Source organism: Apiospora hydei (genome assembly GCF_038363865.1).
Source record: "Apiospora hydei strain CBS 114990 chromosome Unknown utg000009l_segment0_segment0, whole genome shotgun sequence".
Classification (NCBI taxonomy): domain Eukaryota; kingdom Fungi; phylum Ascomycota; class Sordariomycetes; order Amphisphaeriales; family Apiosporaceae; genus Apiospora; species Apiospora hydei.
This window is the reverse complement of record NW_027117368.1, coordinates 6099685-6115927: the sequence shown is the minus strand read 5'-3', so window position 1 is coordinate 6115927 and position 16243 is coordinate 6099685. Positions and strand designations below refer to the sequence as shown.

The window sequence follows — 16243 nt, the reverse complement described above, 5'->3', positions numbered from 1 at the left end:
AAAGACTTCCAGGCTTGACCGATTCATATCCACCTGATACTGGTACATGTCTTATTAGCATATCGCTTAAATCAGTACATGCGCGAGCCATCCACCAGCCAGCCGCACATGAGATTATCAGATGGAATGTGTCCACTGTCGCCCACCTCCCGCCTTGGGCAGACTCACCGCTCCTTTTTCCCCCTTCCCTCACACACAACACAGCCAACAAGACGCTGGATATTGGCCCTATCGTCCTCGCCCTGCGCTCCGGCCCAGTAATAGTATGTAATGGACGGCCTTTTTCGACACACTCACGCACTTGACGCTCTAGAAGGACGCAGCAAGCAACACCCAATGCGGGGATCGGCATCCACTTTGAGAAGTTCTCGGCCGGCCCCTCCTGCTCTTCGAGGCTCCTCTCTGACTCTACTCTCGGCCTCTCTCCGACTACTACTGTAGCGTAGCGCCGCCCTTCGGCTCGATTCTGGCCATCTCATTAGGCGAAGGGGGCGACCGTTCCCAAGCATCACGTTACTCGTCCAATCCCTTACTGGTTTCGACCAAGATGGTTTGCAGGTCCTGGGCCCGACCCAGATCTCCTTCTTGTGCACACGCCTCATACACCACACACGCGGAACAAGCATCCTGCTTCGTAGTGAGAGAGACAGTCTGTACGTGCCACAAAATAGCCGTCTCAATAGGGTAGGTGCAGCCGCCCGTCGTCGAGAGTAGGGGAGGCCGGCAGAGAATACAATACTTCAGAGAGGGTCATATGGGCAAACATGGTTTGCAGCCTTTCACAGGCGGAGATTGTCTGTCAGCTTGACTACATGCCTACGACACTGGAGTTGCTTTTTGGTCCGGTCCATCACCCCCGTCTCCCATCACATGTGTACCGACGCCGCCAAATCCCTCCACCTGCACCTTGCTCGTCGCCAACTGGACGGCAAATCTCACCTTTGTATCCGCATCCCAGTCATCCTGGTGACACAGCAGCCCGTACAACATCCCAGCGATGAACGTGTCACCGGCGCCAACGGTGCTACAGTCAGGGATCTCGTCAGTCATTATTTCTGATGTCTTCTCTCTCCTATTGTCTCTCTATAACACGCAGGCGTGTTTATTAAGACACTTGGATGCTTGCTTTGTGTGGGGTGTGGGCGGGTGGTGGGCGTGCTTGTGGTGCTGACATACTCTACTACGCGAACAGTTTGCCCAGGTCGTAACGCAGGGCAAGACACGCTTCTCTTACTTGGAAGCGACAGGCTTGCCGCTCCCTCTGCTCCCCATGTGCACAGAAGCAGAGACCTGCATCCCATTTTTGATCTCGTCAGCCAAAGGGTGCCGGATTAGTTGACAAAAAGGAACGTCGTTTCGTCCTTGCAACACTTACGCTCGGCGTGCCACCTCTGATTGGGCCATCAGGCATTCGTGGGCACTCTTGTATCCGTTACTCTGCCATATCGTCAGCTTCGCTTCTTCCCCCTTTGCCCGCCCCTTGTGGCATCTGTTGGGCCGTGAATGTATCATCAGCAGTAGTAGCAGCCACCGATCGCCACCCAACAACACTAACCTCAGCCCAACTTTTGGAATAAAACACGACGTCCGCTTCAGCCGCCAACTCCTGCAATCCCTCGCGGTCCGGTTTTTCGACTTCGACGCTGATGCTGGCCTTCGGCAACGCCTGCCGGAGATATTGGATACAGCGCAGTGTTGTCTCCGGAATGCGACCCTGCACCACAAATAAAGTAGCGGTCGTCAGAATTACATCTCTCAGTGTGTTCGGCACGGGTGAAGCCAATGGGGAGGGATCGGGGCGACGCACCTCAAAATGCACCCACATGTCATCCTGACGGCCCAGTCCTTCGATGGCGGCCTGGAACTCGTGTACTGACATCTCGGGTAGGTCGTTGTAGTTGACCAAGGTCCGTGTGCCCGTCGCCTCGCTACGAATGATGTAGCTGCTGGCCGGCTGGTCGTGCTGCTCGCGGTATATGCACCTCGTGAAGTCGACGGGCGAATCAGGACCGAAGGAGTCTTTGACCCTTGCCGAGGCCGGACCCTCCTCCGAGGGGAGGCATGAGATCAGATACGGCCTGACCTTGTGACTCTGCTGCTCCTGCGCCTTCAGGAGCTGCTGCAATACCTCGAGCGAATTGGGGCAGTTGCCGCCGCGTCTCACGCTGAGGCTGGTCGCCCTGAGCTTGGAATCCTCCTCTGGAAAACGAGGAACACTAAGAAAAGTCCTCGCGGTCAGACATACACATGCACGGATTCGAAAGGCCGCCGATGTTGGCCCAGTGTCGGTTTCAGCAGCAGTAGGTAAGGCAAGGTAAGCTCGTAAGTTCCGTGCGGCCCTGCTTACCTGAGGATCGTGTCCAGATAGCATGCTCCTACGCAGACCAGATTGAGCATGGTGTTGTCGATGCAAAAGGTGGTGGGTTCCACAGTATATCACTTCCCGAATCCGTGATAGTACGTAGTTCCGAATAGGTTGTGGTTGTTTCTGGTGATAGGCCTGAGACGAGACACCTGCAACTAAAGCCCATACCTGTCTGTCACCGGTGTGGGTTGTGACGTCAACAGGATGTTTGCGGGAATGATAACGGCCGGTTGGATGTCGGGTTATTATTAATCGACCCCGCCGCCTGCCAACTCGGCTCTTCTTAGACTCAACAATACTTCACATCTTAGTCTACAACTATTAGTATCAACAAGATGATTATGATATCTGATATTGCCTTATCGTCGGTTCTGCATCCAGGAGAAAATGCCTATCTGCGATGGTGATACTTCTTTGCGATCCATCGTTATCCTAAGCTGTGACTGCTTACGCCAGAATCATGACCAGAATAGTATGCCTGTTGGAACTACACGCTAGGTAAATGCTGACCAACTCGGAAGAACCGGTTATGCAGACTTGATGTTGTTATCTGGCTGGAATGCCAGCACTTTTTTGCATATCCTTTCCTTGAAGTTGTGGCGCATCCTTCTGTAACCCTCCTGTTCCAATTCTCTCGGCTGCACTGCCGCTTACTCAGTCACTCAGTCACTCACTCACTCATGGTGAGGTGAGACCACCCCCCTCGTCGGCACCATATACCAGCAGCATGCGCTGGCCACGATGAGGGCCAAGACAATGGGCTGGAGGACCGCTACACCCGCGCTCGTCGCGACCAGCCCGGTTAGCGACGGGAAGATGGCGCCGCCGGCTTGGGCGAGGACGAAGATGAAACCTGCAAGCGAGCGGGCGGGCGGGCGAGGCCCAGGCCTGTCCGTTGCACCACCCCCACGGACAGACAGGCCCCCGCCCACTCCCCCTCCTTGTCAGTCATCGTGTTGGTTCGTATTACGAGTAAGTAGGTTTGGGTTGGGTTTCGTTTGTCATGTCATGACATGTCATGGGGGACATGGACGCGTGACAAGAAGAAAGAGGATTACTCACCAAGAGCTGCGGGTTGCGATTTCTTGGGGAACAGCTTGGAAGCCACGGACATTCCCTGTCATATCATGTGATTAGAACACACGAACGAGTTTACGCACATCATCAGCCTATCATGGGCATCTGTCTCTCTGTTTGTCTGTATGGCTTGCCTGTAGGTGTATCTACCTACCTACTACTTACCGTAGCGAAGAAGGGCCCGGAGAAGAAGCCCATGAGACTGAGCGCGACCGCGCTCGCGACGACGTTGGGCTGCAGCCAGAAGACGAGCTGCAGGGCGGCGGCGGCGGCGCTGTAGGCGAGGAGCATGCGGCGCTCGCCGAGGCGGAAGGTGGGCTCGGCGAGCAGGAGCCGGCCGAGGAGCAGGCCGGCCCAGAGGCCCGTGGGGACGTAGCCCGTGGCGGCGAGGGGGCGCCGCGCACCGCCGTGAGGAACTCGACGACCCAGCCGCCGGCCGTCAGGAGGGCGCCGAAGTTGAAGAAGTAGAAGAGGCTGAGGAGCCAGAGGGCTTTGGAGCGGAGGAGGGCGACTAGCTCCTGGAAGGCGGCCTTGGTCCTCCTGCTGTTTGTCGTTGTTGTTGTTGTTGCATTGGAGGGATGGGCCGCCTTGCTCCAGAGGCTGTCTTTGAAGGCAAGGGCTACGCCCGCCATGTTCAGGACGCCGATGCCGATCAAGATGAAGTAGACCCTCCTCCAGCCCCCATCGACACCTGTCGTGCCAGTGCCAGTACCGGTCGTAGTACTGCTCCCCGAAGTCGTGGCGACGAGGCCCGTCGCAATCAGCGGCCCCACGAGGCAGCCGAGCGCGTAGCAGGCGTGGATGAAGCCGAGCCAGCGGTGCGGCACGTGGGGGAGCCCGCTCACGAACGTGTTGGCGTGCGAGTCCTGGTAGGCCATGCCGAGGGCCTGCACGAAGAAGGTGGCGCAGAACTGCGGGAAGGGGCTGCCGCCGCGGCTCCAGTCCCAGTCCCAGGGCCGCAGGCACTGCGCCAGCAGCTGCAGCGCGGCGCCCGCGGCTAGGAGCTGGCCGAGCGTCAGGTGCGGCGTGAGGAGCGGGCCGGTGGCGGCGGCGAGGAGCCAGCCGGCGAAGGTCGAGACGTAGCTAATGACAATATGTTAGTGGAACATGGTCATTGTCAGGCCGTGGTTGTTCTTTGGCACATGATTTTCTATATAGGTATAGACATATATAGGGTTTTACATTATCTTGAGAGAGCTACGCCCCGTTCACCTACATGATAGCTACCTCGCCCGTCCCGATGCGGAACGTGTTGATGATGTGAGGAATCAACGGTCCCAGGGTGCCGTCGTTGATACCGGCGCAGATGTAGGAGAAGCCGGCAACGAGCAACTTGAAGTACGGGACCGCAGGTGTCTGGTCTACTACTGTAAGGTGTTGCACAACGGCCGGACTAGTGTCGGCGGCAGATGCAGTAAACATGCCGGGCGAATTCCCTGCTTCAGGATCCCCGAGATCTCTCCCGTGACAACGTTCTGGCCGTCGGAGTTCGAGCTCGGCCATGGGGATGGATTGGGGTTCAGTGGCCACTACTGTTTGTGTGGACATCTTGACGAAGACACGGTTGGTAGCGAGGAGAGACATGAAAGAGTGTATTTATTACTGCGCAACAAGAGACGGCATCTCCTCTTGGAAGCGGTTGCGGGTTTTCTACTGGTAGCTGTCTATCTATAGACCATACGGGACAGGCATGCTGCTGCCCCATGATTCGCTCGCTTGGCGAGAGCCGTGAAGCAATTCAGTTGAAGTCCGGCAGACGTGTCGATCAGCGATACCCTTGGCGGCCCCGATATCCCCGAGCAGGGCCGCGATGTCGGCGCATTTGGTTTTATTACTCTCCATACAAACTTTTCTGGGGTATGTGTGTTGCTGACTACACCTGACATATTGTTCCGGGGGAGTATGGCTACTACGCTTCGTTGTCCGCAAGTAAACACCACACTCACAGCACACCGAGACAGATCACGAGGAGAGGTCGGGAGGTGTGTTCAGATCGACAATCGAAAGCCCCGGCACGAAGGAAAAGGATCGATGGGAGCAAAGGTGTTGCAGAAGTTGACTGGACCGCTCGGAAACAAGAAACGGGCGGAACTGGGTGCTCTTGCTCGTTGGGCGTGGGAGGCGTTGTCAAATCATGGCCAAACACGTCGTCTTGGAAGCTCGTGGCTGGTTTAGGATCGAGGGACAAGGTGCTGATGGTGTTGTGATGCTCGACGGAACCGGTGGGATTCTGTTCCAATTGTTCTTGGTCGCTCATCATCAGCTGGAGGGCGACACGCCTTTTGAAGAGCCTGCCGTGCAATCCTTGGACGATCTTTCTGGTCTTTTCGTATCCGTCATCACGTACGCTGCTTTTCAGAGCGAATAAATCACTCGAGGTAAGGTAGGGGAGATGCAGACAACGTAGTAGACCGCGACGACAGCGGGTAGAGAGGCGACAACCTCTAGGCCTGTTGGGCCACGGATGGCGGACATGTTGCTTTAGAAAAACATATCATTCTTTGAAGTACCATACACACAACCGCATTTGCAGCATCCAGCCGACTGTTCACGTCCAGATCGATCCCATTGCCGACACGTCAAAACCAACATCATTTCGGTATTCCCCATTACAGCCGTCGCCGGCCACCAGTACTGCTGTCGTCGCCGGAAGCGCTGTGTGATGGATCGTCTTCTTCCTCACATCGATCCACGAAGAACCGGCTGCGATGAAAAAGAAAAGAGATGCAATACTCAGCATGAGGGTTACAAAAATTCCCTACCCGGCCGAAGCCAAGTAGGAGCGGTCTTAGTTTAGTTTTCAACTAGCAAAAACGCAATCTCGGACGAATCCTCACTGATATGCGTAAAGCCCGTGCACCAGGATGGAGAAGAAAAGAAGAAGAGAAAAGGAGAGAGGCCGCAGGAGGGCGAGATATTTATACGGTGGTCAGAGTGGGGCTTATCGGTATCGCCATTGGGTGATTGAATGCAGCAATTGACGGCGGTGGGGAACCCGTATCTATCTCCCTAATCTTTACCTTAAGGAAGGAACCGTTATCCTACCAAAGTCAGATACGCTTTTGATGAAAGACAATCAAATCCTGATACTGGAAGGTAAAATGACTGTATGTCCCATTCACAACAGATCAGGCAGCTGCAATTGCCGGTTCACTCCAGCAGGTTTGGGTTTTATTGTGAAACGAGTGCATTACACGTACACGGGGCTCATCGCTTGCTATTCTTGGGAGAGCTGCTCAGGGCTGACCGGGAGGCAGTGAGAGGGAGAATGAGCTGGCCTGACCGTAAATGACGCTAACCAAGCCGTTACCTGGCTGCCATGGATTGAATTCAATGCACTTGAGCAGTGTGTCCACAGCCGATTCGTTTCTACGTCCGTCCATTGAAACCGTGAAATCAACGTCATATCGCGCCGCAACCCGTTGGCAACATTGTATCGTAAATAATTCAACCTCTCCGTACTCTCTGCATCGCGAAATCCCCATCCAAGTCTGGCCCATTGCCCAAGACTCTTGTGCAGTGCCATGCTATGACGCTGCCACCATGGGCGCCAGCGACTCCAAGCTAGTATTTAAGAAGGGCATCTTCAGGCTCTCGGAGGAAAGGCACATACCCGCCGACGACGAGTACTGGACCCAGGTAATGCCGTCTCCCACGTCGCATCTGTGACACAAGCTGATCTCCCGTTCCTCTAGTTCTGGGAGCTCCCGGAATCTGCAGAAGACATCTTCAGCCTCTTCGCGCCGGCCGACATACGACGAACGCGAGACAACGCTATAGAGAATCTAGAAACGCTGATATTAGCCGTCACCTCCCGGTTGTTCATATTGCGCCATCATCCATCGTTCCCCGACACCGAGCTTGCACCCGAGCGAGATGCCCTGAACTGCGTTCGGGTCCTGACCCGTATACTGCCATACATATACGAGGTCGAGAGCCTTCAGGGATGGGAAGACCAGTTCTTCTGGGGCACGAGGCGGAAACGGACGAGACGAGCTACTCTACAGAACGAAGTGCTCTTCGATGAAGCGCAGGTTGACGAGGTCGATGCAAAACGACCAGCGGACGAGTTCGAGGAAGCGAAACCCCTGGCCGAGGAGCTGATAGACACCCTCATCGACCTCCTATTCTTCTCGGACCTCACAGTGCCCAAGCAACCACATGGCAAGCCCAAGGTCACATATGCCATCTGGCAAAGTGGTGTGGGTTGTAATACGGCGGTAGCAACGACGAAAGAGCACGAAAACAACCGCAGTGAAATCCTCCGACTGCTATTGACCTTGGCTGGTCAGAGCATGTATGAGTCGCCGAGCGTCTTGCCTACCAAAGGCACCAAGGCATTGACCTACCTCTGCACATGTACAGATAAACAAGTGGTGTTGTCGGTGTTATGCTCTTTGCTCAACACGGTACGTCTGCCCCTAATAGTAATATATACGCAACAGCCCCTGACCCTATCTAGACACTCAAATACAACCCTGCCAGCTGGAGGGTGCCATACAATGCTCTGGTGTTCAAGGACCCGAAAGAAATACTGGTGACATACACGTTGCAGCTCTTGCTGGTGACGATACTTTATCCGATCCCCGAGACCAACTCCGGCACACCGCAGAAGAACTACTATCGGCACTTTCTGGGCAGGTTACACCGGCCTCAGGACTTCCAGTTCATCGTGGATGGCATGACCCGGATTCTGAACCAGCCCTTCCACGCGAATACCACATCCTACATACCCGGAACACAGGCGGTAACCAAGTTCTCTCCTGAGACCATCATGCTGTTCTGGGAGATCACGCAGTGCAACAAGCGGTTCAGGTCGTACATGATTGATACAGAAAGGGCTCACGACTTCCTCATCCTGATACTCTACTACGCCACTGAGTATAAGTTAGACGCTTCGAAGCAAGGCGTCGTCCGCATGTGCGCTTTCCTTCTGCAGACACTAAGTGTAGAGCCGAAATTCGGCATGAAACTCAACAAGTCTTTCGAGGGACAAAACACGCTGCCGCTCATCATCAGGATTGCGGGTTTCAGGGGCACTTATGCCGACTTCCTGATACAAGTAAGCACCGAAGATAGGCCCCTTGTGGACCAGGCGCATACTAACAGTCACAGTCCATCTACAGTCTCATAACTACGAGCCAGGGCAAACTCTCGGTCATCTACCCGGCTTTGTTGGCTGTGATCAATAACATATCAGCGTACGTGGAAGGCATCAACGGAACTACCTGCTCCAGACTTCTGCAGTTGTTTTCGTCCATGTCTTCCCCGTCCTTCCTCCTAGCCAATGATAGCAACCATGATCTTCTGAGATCATTATTGGAGTCCATGAATGCCATCATTGAGCATCAATACAAGAGTAAGTTAAGCAATGCCATTTATTTACACTTGATTGACTGACACGGTACAGAAAACCCACAATTCGTCTACACGATTCTGAAACATAAGAAACGCTTCGAAGCATTGCGCTCCTTTACACTTGAGAGTGGCCAAGCAGAGATCGAGAGACGGAACCATCAGCGAAAGGAGTCAGGACAGCCGACCGATCCATTAGATCTCAGTTCAAGGGACTCTGTGGATAGCCTGCGAAGCCCTACCACAGCACAACCTCGGACACCCACACTGAGCGATGTTCCGGAAGACGGCACATTTGCCATTGGGGATGATGAAGATGACAGTGACGAAGATGGGGACGATGAGCGTCCGACGCCAGCTCAGTCAAGCCCTCGGGAGCCTCCATCTCGAGCCTCGTCAATTGCCGATCCAGAGGATGCCGTTCCAACACAACTCCGAGGCATGTCGGAGAAAGCTCGAGGCAAGATGCCCGCGGGCACACCTTCGTTCTCAAGACAGAACAGTATTACCAGTCTGAGCGGCTTCTCTGCCCAAGCAGGCGGGTCGGCACCCGGCATGTTTGAACCGTCGGCGCATTGGATCGAGAGTTGGCTTCCGGAACTGCCTCTCCACACGGTTCTGACTGTTATCCAGCAACTCACAGTGCTCATTAACCGCCAGGACTTGACCGCTGGAGAAACCCCGTCTGCAGATATTATGAAGAAAATCCGAGATGCTGATCTTGTCGGTATTGACCCCACGCCTATCCGGGTCCATTCATTCGAATGGTCACCGCTGGCTCTTGGCTGGTACGAGTCACTGGTCTGGAGTTTTGCTTTTGCCAGTGAGATGCAGATCTCCAAGGGGACTGCAGGTGTATGGAACGGGACCGCGATCAAGTTGTTCAGGGTGCAAGGAACGGCACCTCAGGGACCTAGCTTGTCCAGCCCCCGTGGCGCCATCGACATGGTCGGGACATCGATCGTATCTCGGATCGGAGCCATGAACCTGCAAGGAGGGCAAGATGCCGGCGCTGCTTCTTCGGCCGGTGGTAGTGCGGCGCCGAACAGGACCACTCAAGAGCAGTGATTGGGAGACGTCGTGGTATGATAGCTGATATTGGGAAGAGGGAGTGGGGGTTTGCGCATACGGGGTGACAACAGCAATTAGTATAATAGTACGGCCACGAGCCGCAATTTCAGGGGTAAGCCGACGTTTGTAGGTTGTATGGTTCTGTATAGCATCGGCGCGGGCAACCAAGATACATTCTGAAATCCATTTTATCCGGCCTGACGTGTCTCTTTTCGTGTGATTCTAGCTGGCTCGCCTTGTCCAGACCCTGGTAGAGGATGGATCGTTCAATACGTTGTGCCCGGGTTGATATATCAGTCGTGATCCGTTTGTTACTGATCTTGATGAAGCTACCTGGATTCTAATACTACATCCTCCGGTTCGTTACTTACTCTCGTAGAAAAAACACTCTGTATAGCAGGGAAGATGTCTTTCCAACTTGTCGAGTTGGTTGGCTACGGAGGCGCTCCGATTCGGAAAGCTTTGAGAATCTACAGCAGTACGCCTGGCACTCACGGCGGAACTTTTACTACTGACTTCGAATGGGGTTGAAGGAAGTCAATAGAGCTAAGGGGATGTTGTGAGCTTGTGTATGGTGATTAGTGACAGCCTATGACTCTAGACTCTTATCATCTTGTATGGTACTTGCTATCTTGATATGGAGGTTCAACAGTTGCTACCTCGCACATCACTCACCTCTGACTAGCAGAGCGCACGATGCAGAGCCGCGTACGGCGACTGATTACAGTGTCACCAAAAGTAACGGTCACCTTTATTCCAGCAGGAGGATGGTCAGTCCGTCCTCGATGCCACAACGGCGGTGACCGCATACAGCAGTATACTGCAAGGTCCACTCGGACATTTATGTCAAGGCTATTGCGCTATGCATTTCCTCCTGGCACCTGGAGGTTTCTCTAGTTGTGGGTTTATTATAAAGCTAAGGGCGTGCCGAGCTTCCAATGGCAGCAGCTTATTGCTTGACCACCGGCCCGGTGACGGATACAATGTTACGCACCACGGCATGAATGAACGGACGCCTGAACGCCAATCTCCACGGACCAGTATGCAGTCAGTCATTCTGCACGCCTAGCTCGCTCAAGCCGGCCGAGGCCTAGTATCGTGGGGAGTGGTCACAAGCGAAGCTACCATTTTGTATACGGGTCTACCGCAGCAAGTGTACTTTAGAGGGTTGCCATTTGATCTTGACCAGAAGTGGTTTATTGCTAGAGTAGTTCAAAAAAGGAAAACATCACAATATCAGCATTATAATGCAAAGTGGTGTCTTTGTGCGCGCAAAGCTCTTCTTCTACGAGTATGGCATTTGTACTTTGGGTGTAAGTAAAACGTCATTTTCCATCAAATGTACCCTGCCAGATGTTCCAAGACCCCTCAATCATATCATCTCGATAGTCTCTCAAAAAGAGAGTAAACGCATCAGAGATCGGGAGCTTTTTTTGTTGCGGTCAACTAGCTGATGCGATCCCCCTCAAGTCGAGACGAATGACGTTTCACCACTCTGCTGACAAGCCTTGGGAGGCGGGCGTGCTGACTATGACTATGACTATGCGATGCGGGCACCAGGATTGGGGATTAGATATCAGACACTTGTTCCATGCACCCAGCCTTCCTTCTTTTATCGACACAGTCAGTAAGCAGGTAAGGACATGTAAGCTGGTAAGACAGCATGGAACAAACGTGTCTTCCTCTGTTTCTTTTCTTTTTCATTTCTGGGGGCCAAATATCATGCCAGTCATGCGGGCTACTATCATTGAAACCGGCACGCCAGATCAGATAGCCTATGGTCTATGTATTCGCTAGGTATTCGCTATGGGCTTTGATGGAGGCTGGCGGGTAGCGGCTGTAGTGGAGGGGAGTTGAGGCACATTAGGTGCCTAGCACGGATGCAGCTCGGCAATGTAACGGATCCCAGCCATGCGAACTATGCTGCTATGCATTTTGCGTCCTTGCGTCCCTACCTGGGCATGGATATGGGCCGGATTCCGAACCTGCGCCCACCGAAAAGAGACCCAGGCCTGGTATTCTCATTATCCTTACATTACAGCATGCTACTGTAACCGGCAGGCCGGGGTTGCACGAGCTGCCGCGGGAGGAGGAGATCTGGCAGCTCTCGCACGCCCCTTTTCTTCGGCCCTCCTCTCCTCTTCTTTTCTAGTCGAGAAATTCAAAGTCCGTGTGTTGTGCGATACTGGATTACTGGGTTGAGTGGCTAGGGATATCGCAGCGCTGGGTTCGCTCTCGATAATTAGGCCAACAGGGAGCGAAAGATTACCAACAACAACGATAAAGTCTGCCGCGGGCGTTACAAGATATGTGAAAGTTAAGCGCCGCTGCCAGACTAATCCCCCTTCAACCATTTCACCCCTCATGGATGTACGTATGTATGTAAATAGATGATAAGCGCCGATACGAAAGAGAGAGAGAAAAGATTCAATCAGGATCTGCATGCAGACCGAGATGAGAGAGAGAGGTTGAAACACCAACATCGCGCTTGTGTGTTTTGATTACCGACCGCCTGGCTCGCTGATGGCCCGGAAGGATTCACAAGGATTCAATTCACATACTCAGCCGCGCTTATTTGGCCGTACAGGAGTGGGTGATTAAAGAGGGCGAAGGTTACGCCTTGGGCCGCATACTACGGCAACTTGGATGAGGAGCAAGAGGGATCATTACTGTTCATTGGATTTAACCGTACTGCTGGTACCGAGAGGCTGTTTCTTCGTGTCAGGGGTTGTGATGACGAGGTGGGCTACGGCCTAGATAGATTCCCATGGATATTCTGGCTCCAACCATGGTATCGGGATGACTTCTACCACGTGAGTGAAAGGAAGAAGCCAATGCAGGAACATGAATCGGTCCTCAAGGTGAGGCGTGAAATGAAGGGGTCCGACCTGCCTATCTGTCTTCACCGCTTCGTGGGTTGGTTGGTTTCCTTCTTTCTTCTTTGACACTGCTTAATCAAGCCAGATTTGGAACGGGGAAGATTGGACATACGCAAGACACGAGGAGAGCCTAGTCTGCTGCATGGTTCGACGGTGGGAATATGTAGCCACGATGAGGTCACACGAGAAACGGGGGCTTATTATACTGAAATCTCTCGACAATCGGGCCACGATATCCGTACCCGCTATACTGTCAGGTAGCACAAGGTGAAGCGGGCAGCGAGAGGGAAAGAGAGTCATTTACTGAATTACCGCAGCTGGATTCGCAAGGATGAACCGTTTAGGAATTGATGGGAGATGTCTCTCGCCTGGATACTAATACATCCCAGCAGGCATCAGCCCCAGCTGGAGCGACCGACCCAGCCACCAGCAAGGGCAGGCTGGCAGGCAAAGAGGAAAGAAGTGGCTCCCTTGGTAGGCCACCCCGTCTTCGGTGGACACCAAAAGCTGTCACGGAACCGTTAACGACAGAAAGACGACGCCTAATGCGGCTCGAGATGAAATGTGATTTATTCGTGTGTGCGTGTGTGCGTGCGCGTGTGTAACTTCAAATGTCAATGTATGTACACAGAGAACTGCCAACACACCACACTCACCAGGAAATAAGACTGAGAACAAAGAGGACATTATATCCGCTTACCTCCTTCTCGTTTTTCTTTCTTGATTCCCTACAATGTCGCCTCTGGCTTCAGACTGATGGCAGCTCGCCATTGGCCGCAGGCCGTACATGACACACACTCGCACAAGCAAGTACAAACGAGCTAAGCTCGATGTCGGGGGTTCTTTTAGCTGATTCGATGCGGTTGGGGGAGAGCTCGGGGAATTACTGGCGGCAACTGGCCCACGGACGGGCTTGGCGCAAAAGCTGGTGTGTGGGGTGATTTCCCTGCCTTGTAAGCTTGACGGTAAAGTGGAGGGGGAGGATGAGAAGAAGTGAAGATCTTTCAACGGCCAAGGAAGTCGGCCGAGACCACATTGGTCTGGCATGCACATTCACTGCATTGCGTGCAGAAGGCAGTTGCTATTCGCCTCACCTCCAACTTGGCACAGAGAGGGGAGAAAGCTATTAGGGGTCTGGCCAGTGGCTCGTCGTAGAAAGGGAACGCTTGAGACGACGGACAAGTCCAGTCAAGACAGAAACCCCACCACACTTACTCGTTGCATCGCCCATTGTCAAGTAGTAGGCAGAGTAGAACGTGAACTGGGCATGGCCTGTCTATAGTAGGGCATCTAGAAAAGTCCAGAAAGTGCATAGTCAGGCAGATATTTTGGTACTTGGATGAGCTGATCAGTGTAGATGACGAAGAGACGAGACATGTGCTAAAACATCTGGCAGGTGCTCGGGTCTGAGACATTGTGACATGTTTCTTTTTTTCTCGTTCGCCTTCTTATCGGTATGCATCTATCTCCATGTCTAGAAACCGTTGACTTACTTCCATACATGCACGTACATACAAACAGCTTCCTTGCATTGATAGATAGTTTTTCTTAGCTGCCGGATCCTGAACTCAGCGGAAAGGCGCTCGGGACCTGTCAGGGCCTAAAGTCGAAGCTTGCAAGCAGGATGCTTTTCGAGCCTCAGCAAATCCTAGGTATATGCCGGGGCCAACCTCCGCTACTAGGCGCCCGGAGAAGAGGAGGGCGCAGCCTTAGGTAATCCCGTCGAGGCGTGCCGATTCTCGGGGCTAACTGCTTATTCTCGTGTTGTGCCCTATGCGGTGCCAGACCTCATGGTGAGCCCAACCCCTCTGACTTATACGGGAGGACGATCCATTGCTACTATGTCATGTTCACTTTGGTACTTGCTGGTATTTGTGTCCAGAAACCGGAGAAGACAGACTTGCGCATTGGAATAATAGTTGAGGCTTTTGCTCCCCCTTCCTCTCATTAAAAGGCAAAAAAGGTGGTTGTTTGCTTGCAGTCTTTTTGCTGCCCGACCTCCGACCTCGAGCTCGACCTAACTGAGCCCCCCTCGAGGTCGAAGGATCCCAATTATGACGGAATTCATAGCAAAGACGGAGTGGAGAGACGAGAAGGACCCGCGTTTCGTCGACAGCTGTAAATATAACTCTGTTGTGCCATACTAGGTTTCCTCCTTTATGTTTACGCGTATTCAGGAAGGCGTGTAACGTAGATACACAATAGAGAATGAGAGAGAGTCGAGTCCAGTCGGCAATTTGGCACCCAAGTGCCTGATTCAAGGTGCATGGTAATCTCATTAGGACAGGCCCATTGGTTTTTTAGCACTGGGACCGTTCATACCAGTCTCTCGCCTCCACCGCCGTTTAGTGGTCCCCCCCCCCCAAGCCGCCTGTCTGTCGGCTACCTTGAATCCCATGTCTTTCCTTTTTGGGGATGTCTGCCATGCGCAACCCAAGGCCGCGGTAAGACGTACTGGTATCAGGCATGCTTTTATGCTAGACAACGTTGGAACCCCCCCCAAGATCCCTTCCACGGCGCCCCGAGACTGTAAATTATCCTTAGGGTGAAAGAGTGGCTTGCCTAAGCCGGGGCGCGAATCAAACGATGCCGTGCCTAGATCGTATTTTCTTTCATCTGTACTACGTCCTGGGGGAGCCGCTTCGATGGATCTCTCGGGGCAGCTCGAACTGAACGTTCTGACATAGAACGAACACTGCAGGAAACGCTAGGCGACGACAGGCGATACGCACAGTAGGCCACTTCAGTGCAGCAGGCAAATAGGCAGGCAAGCAGGCAGTTGGGGCGACATGCAAGACCCGAAACCATCATCCCAGTCGGTCCCTTTTCTCTTTTCTTTCTTTTCGCCGCTAGCTCCCACCCCTTCCAGCCAGCTCCCTGCCATTTTGAGCCAGTCCCAGTCGACGGTTTTAAGGTTCTCCAGGCTCCTGTTCGTCACAGAGCACCTAAAATATGTATGTACAAGAAAAAATTAGTAGTGGAATGCCTATAGGCAATTCTGGGCCTGGCAAAAAGGCGTCCCCGGCCAGTACTTGCCGGGCCCCCTCCTTCTGCGTGCAGAATCCCCAAACACTGCCCAGTCGATCGAAGTACCTCCCTCCTACCTAAGTGGTAGTGGTAGACTGCAATTGTAATAGGTGCCAGGCGGCCCCATCGCAATGCCAGGCGCTGATTACCTAAAAGTCATTTGCACACACACCACCTAGACAAGCCGTAGTCCCTTTTCGCTCCATCCGTAATCATCCCGTCCGTCTTCAACAATTGATTCATTCCAACCTCTTCCACCAATTCGTTTCACCACCACACCCCATCCTAACGATACGGCCGTCGCTATCACCTCCCCCTTTCACTCGCCCGTGTAGTGTGCTGTCGTGCCTGTACGCTCCGTGTCTTTTGTTGTGTGTTATCGTCACGAAGCTTGATGGAGGGTTTACTCGTTCTTCTTTTCTGAGTCTTTTGGTAGTTGGGAACATTGGGTTTCGCTTGTCCTGCCCGG

At 53.3% G+C, this 16243-nt stretch overlaps 4 protein-coding genes across 4 annotated transcripts; 1 reads left to right on the top strand and 3 right to left on the bottom strand.

Moving 5' to 3' along the window:
- Window positions 1–816: 816 nt before the first annotated feature.
- Window positions 817–2397, bottom strand: PG997_013733 (Ribokinase-like protein; the record flags this gene model as incomplete). Its single annotated transcript, XM_066818047.1, has 6 exons — window positions 817–1024; window positions 1177–1290; window positions 1376–1437; window positions 1556–1714; window positions 1808–2216; window positions 2348–2397. The coding sequence occupies 6 exons, from the start codon at window positions 2395–2397 to the stop codon at window positions 817–819; spliced, it is 1002 nt and encodes a 333-aa protein (XP_066663739.1).
- A 1206-nt stretch (window positions 2398–3603) lies between these two features.
- Window positions 3604–4990, bottom strand: PG997_013732 (MFS general substrate transporter; the record flags this gene model as incomplete). The annotated part of the gene is made up of 2 exons (XM_066818046.1): window positions 3604–4525; window positions 4659–4990. 2 exons carry the CDS (start codon window positions 4988–4990, stop codon window positions 3604–3606), a joined length of 1254 nt encoding a protein of 417 aa, XP_066663738.1.
- Window positions 4991–5110: 120 nt separating this feature from the next.
- Window positions 5111–5917, bottom strand: PG997_013731 (uncharacterized protein; the record flags this gene model as incomplete). Its single annotated transcript, XM_066818045.1, has 3 exons — window positions 5111–5294; window positions 5389–5765; window positions 5816–5917. The coding sequence occupies 3 exons, from the start codon at window positions 5915–5917 to the stop codon at window positions 5111–5113; spliced, it is 663 nt and encodes a 220-aa protein (XP_066663737.1).
- Window positions 5918–6985: 1068 nt separating this feature from the next.
- PG997_013730 (uncharacterized protein) lies at window positions 6986–9865 on the top strand (the record flags this gene model as incomplete). Its single annotated transcript, XM_066818044.1, has 5 exons — window positions 6986–7081; window positions 7138–7851; window positions 7905–8504; window positions 8558–8801; window positions 8853–9865. 5 exons carry the CDS (start codon window positions 6986–6988, stop codon window positions 9863–9865), a joined length of 2667 nt encoding a protein of 888 aa, XP_066663736.1.
- Window positions 9866–16243: the final 6378 nt, after the last annotated feature.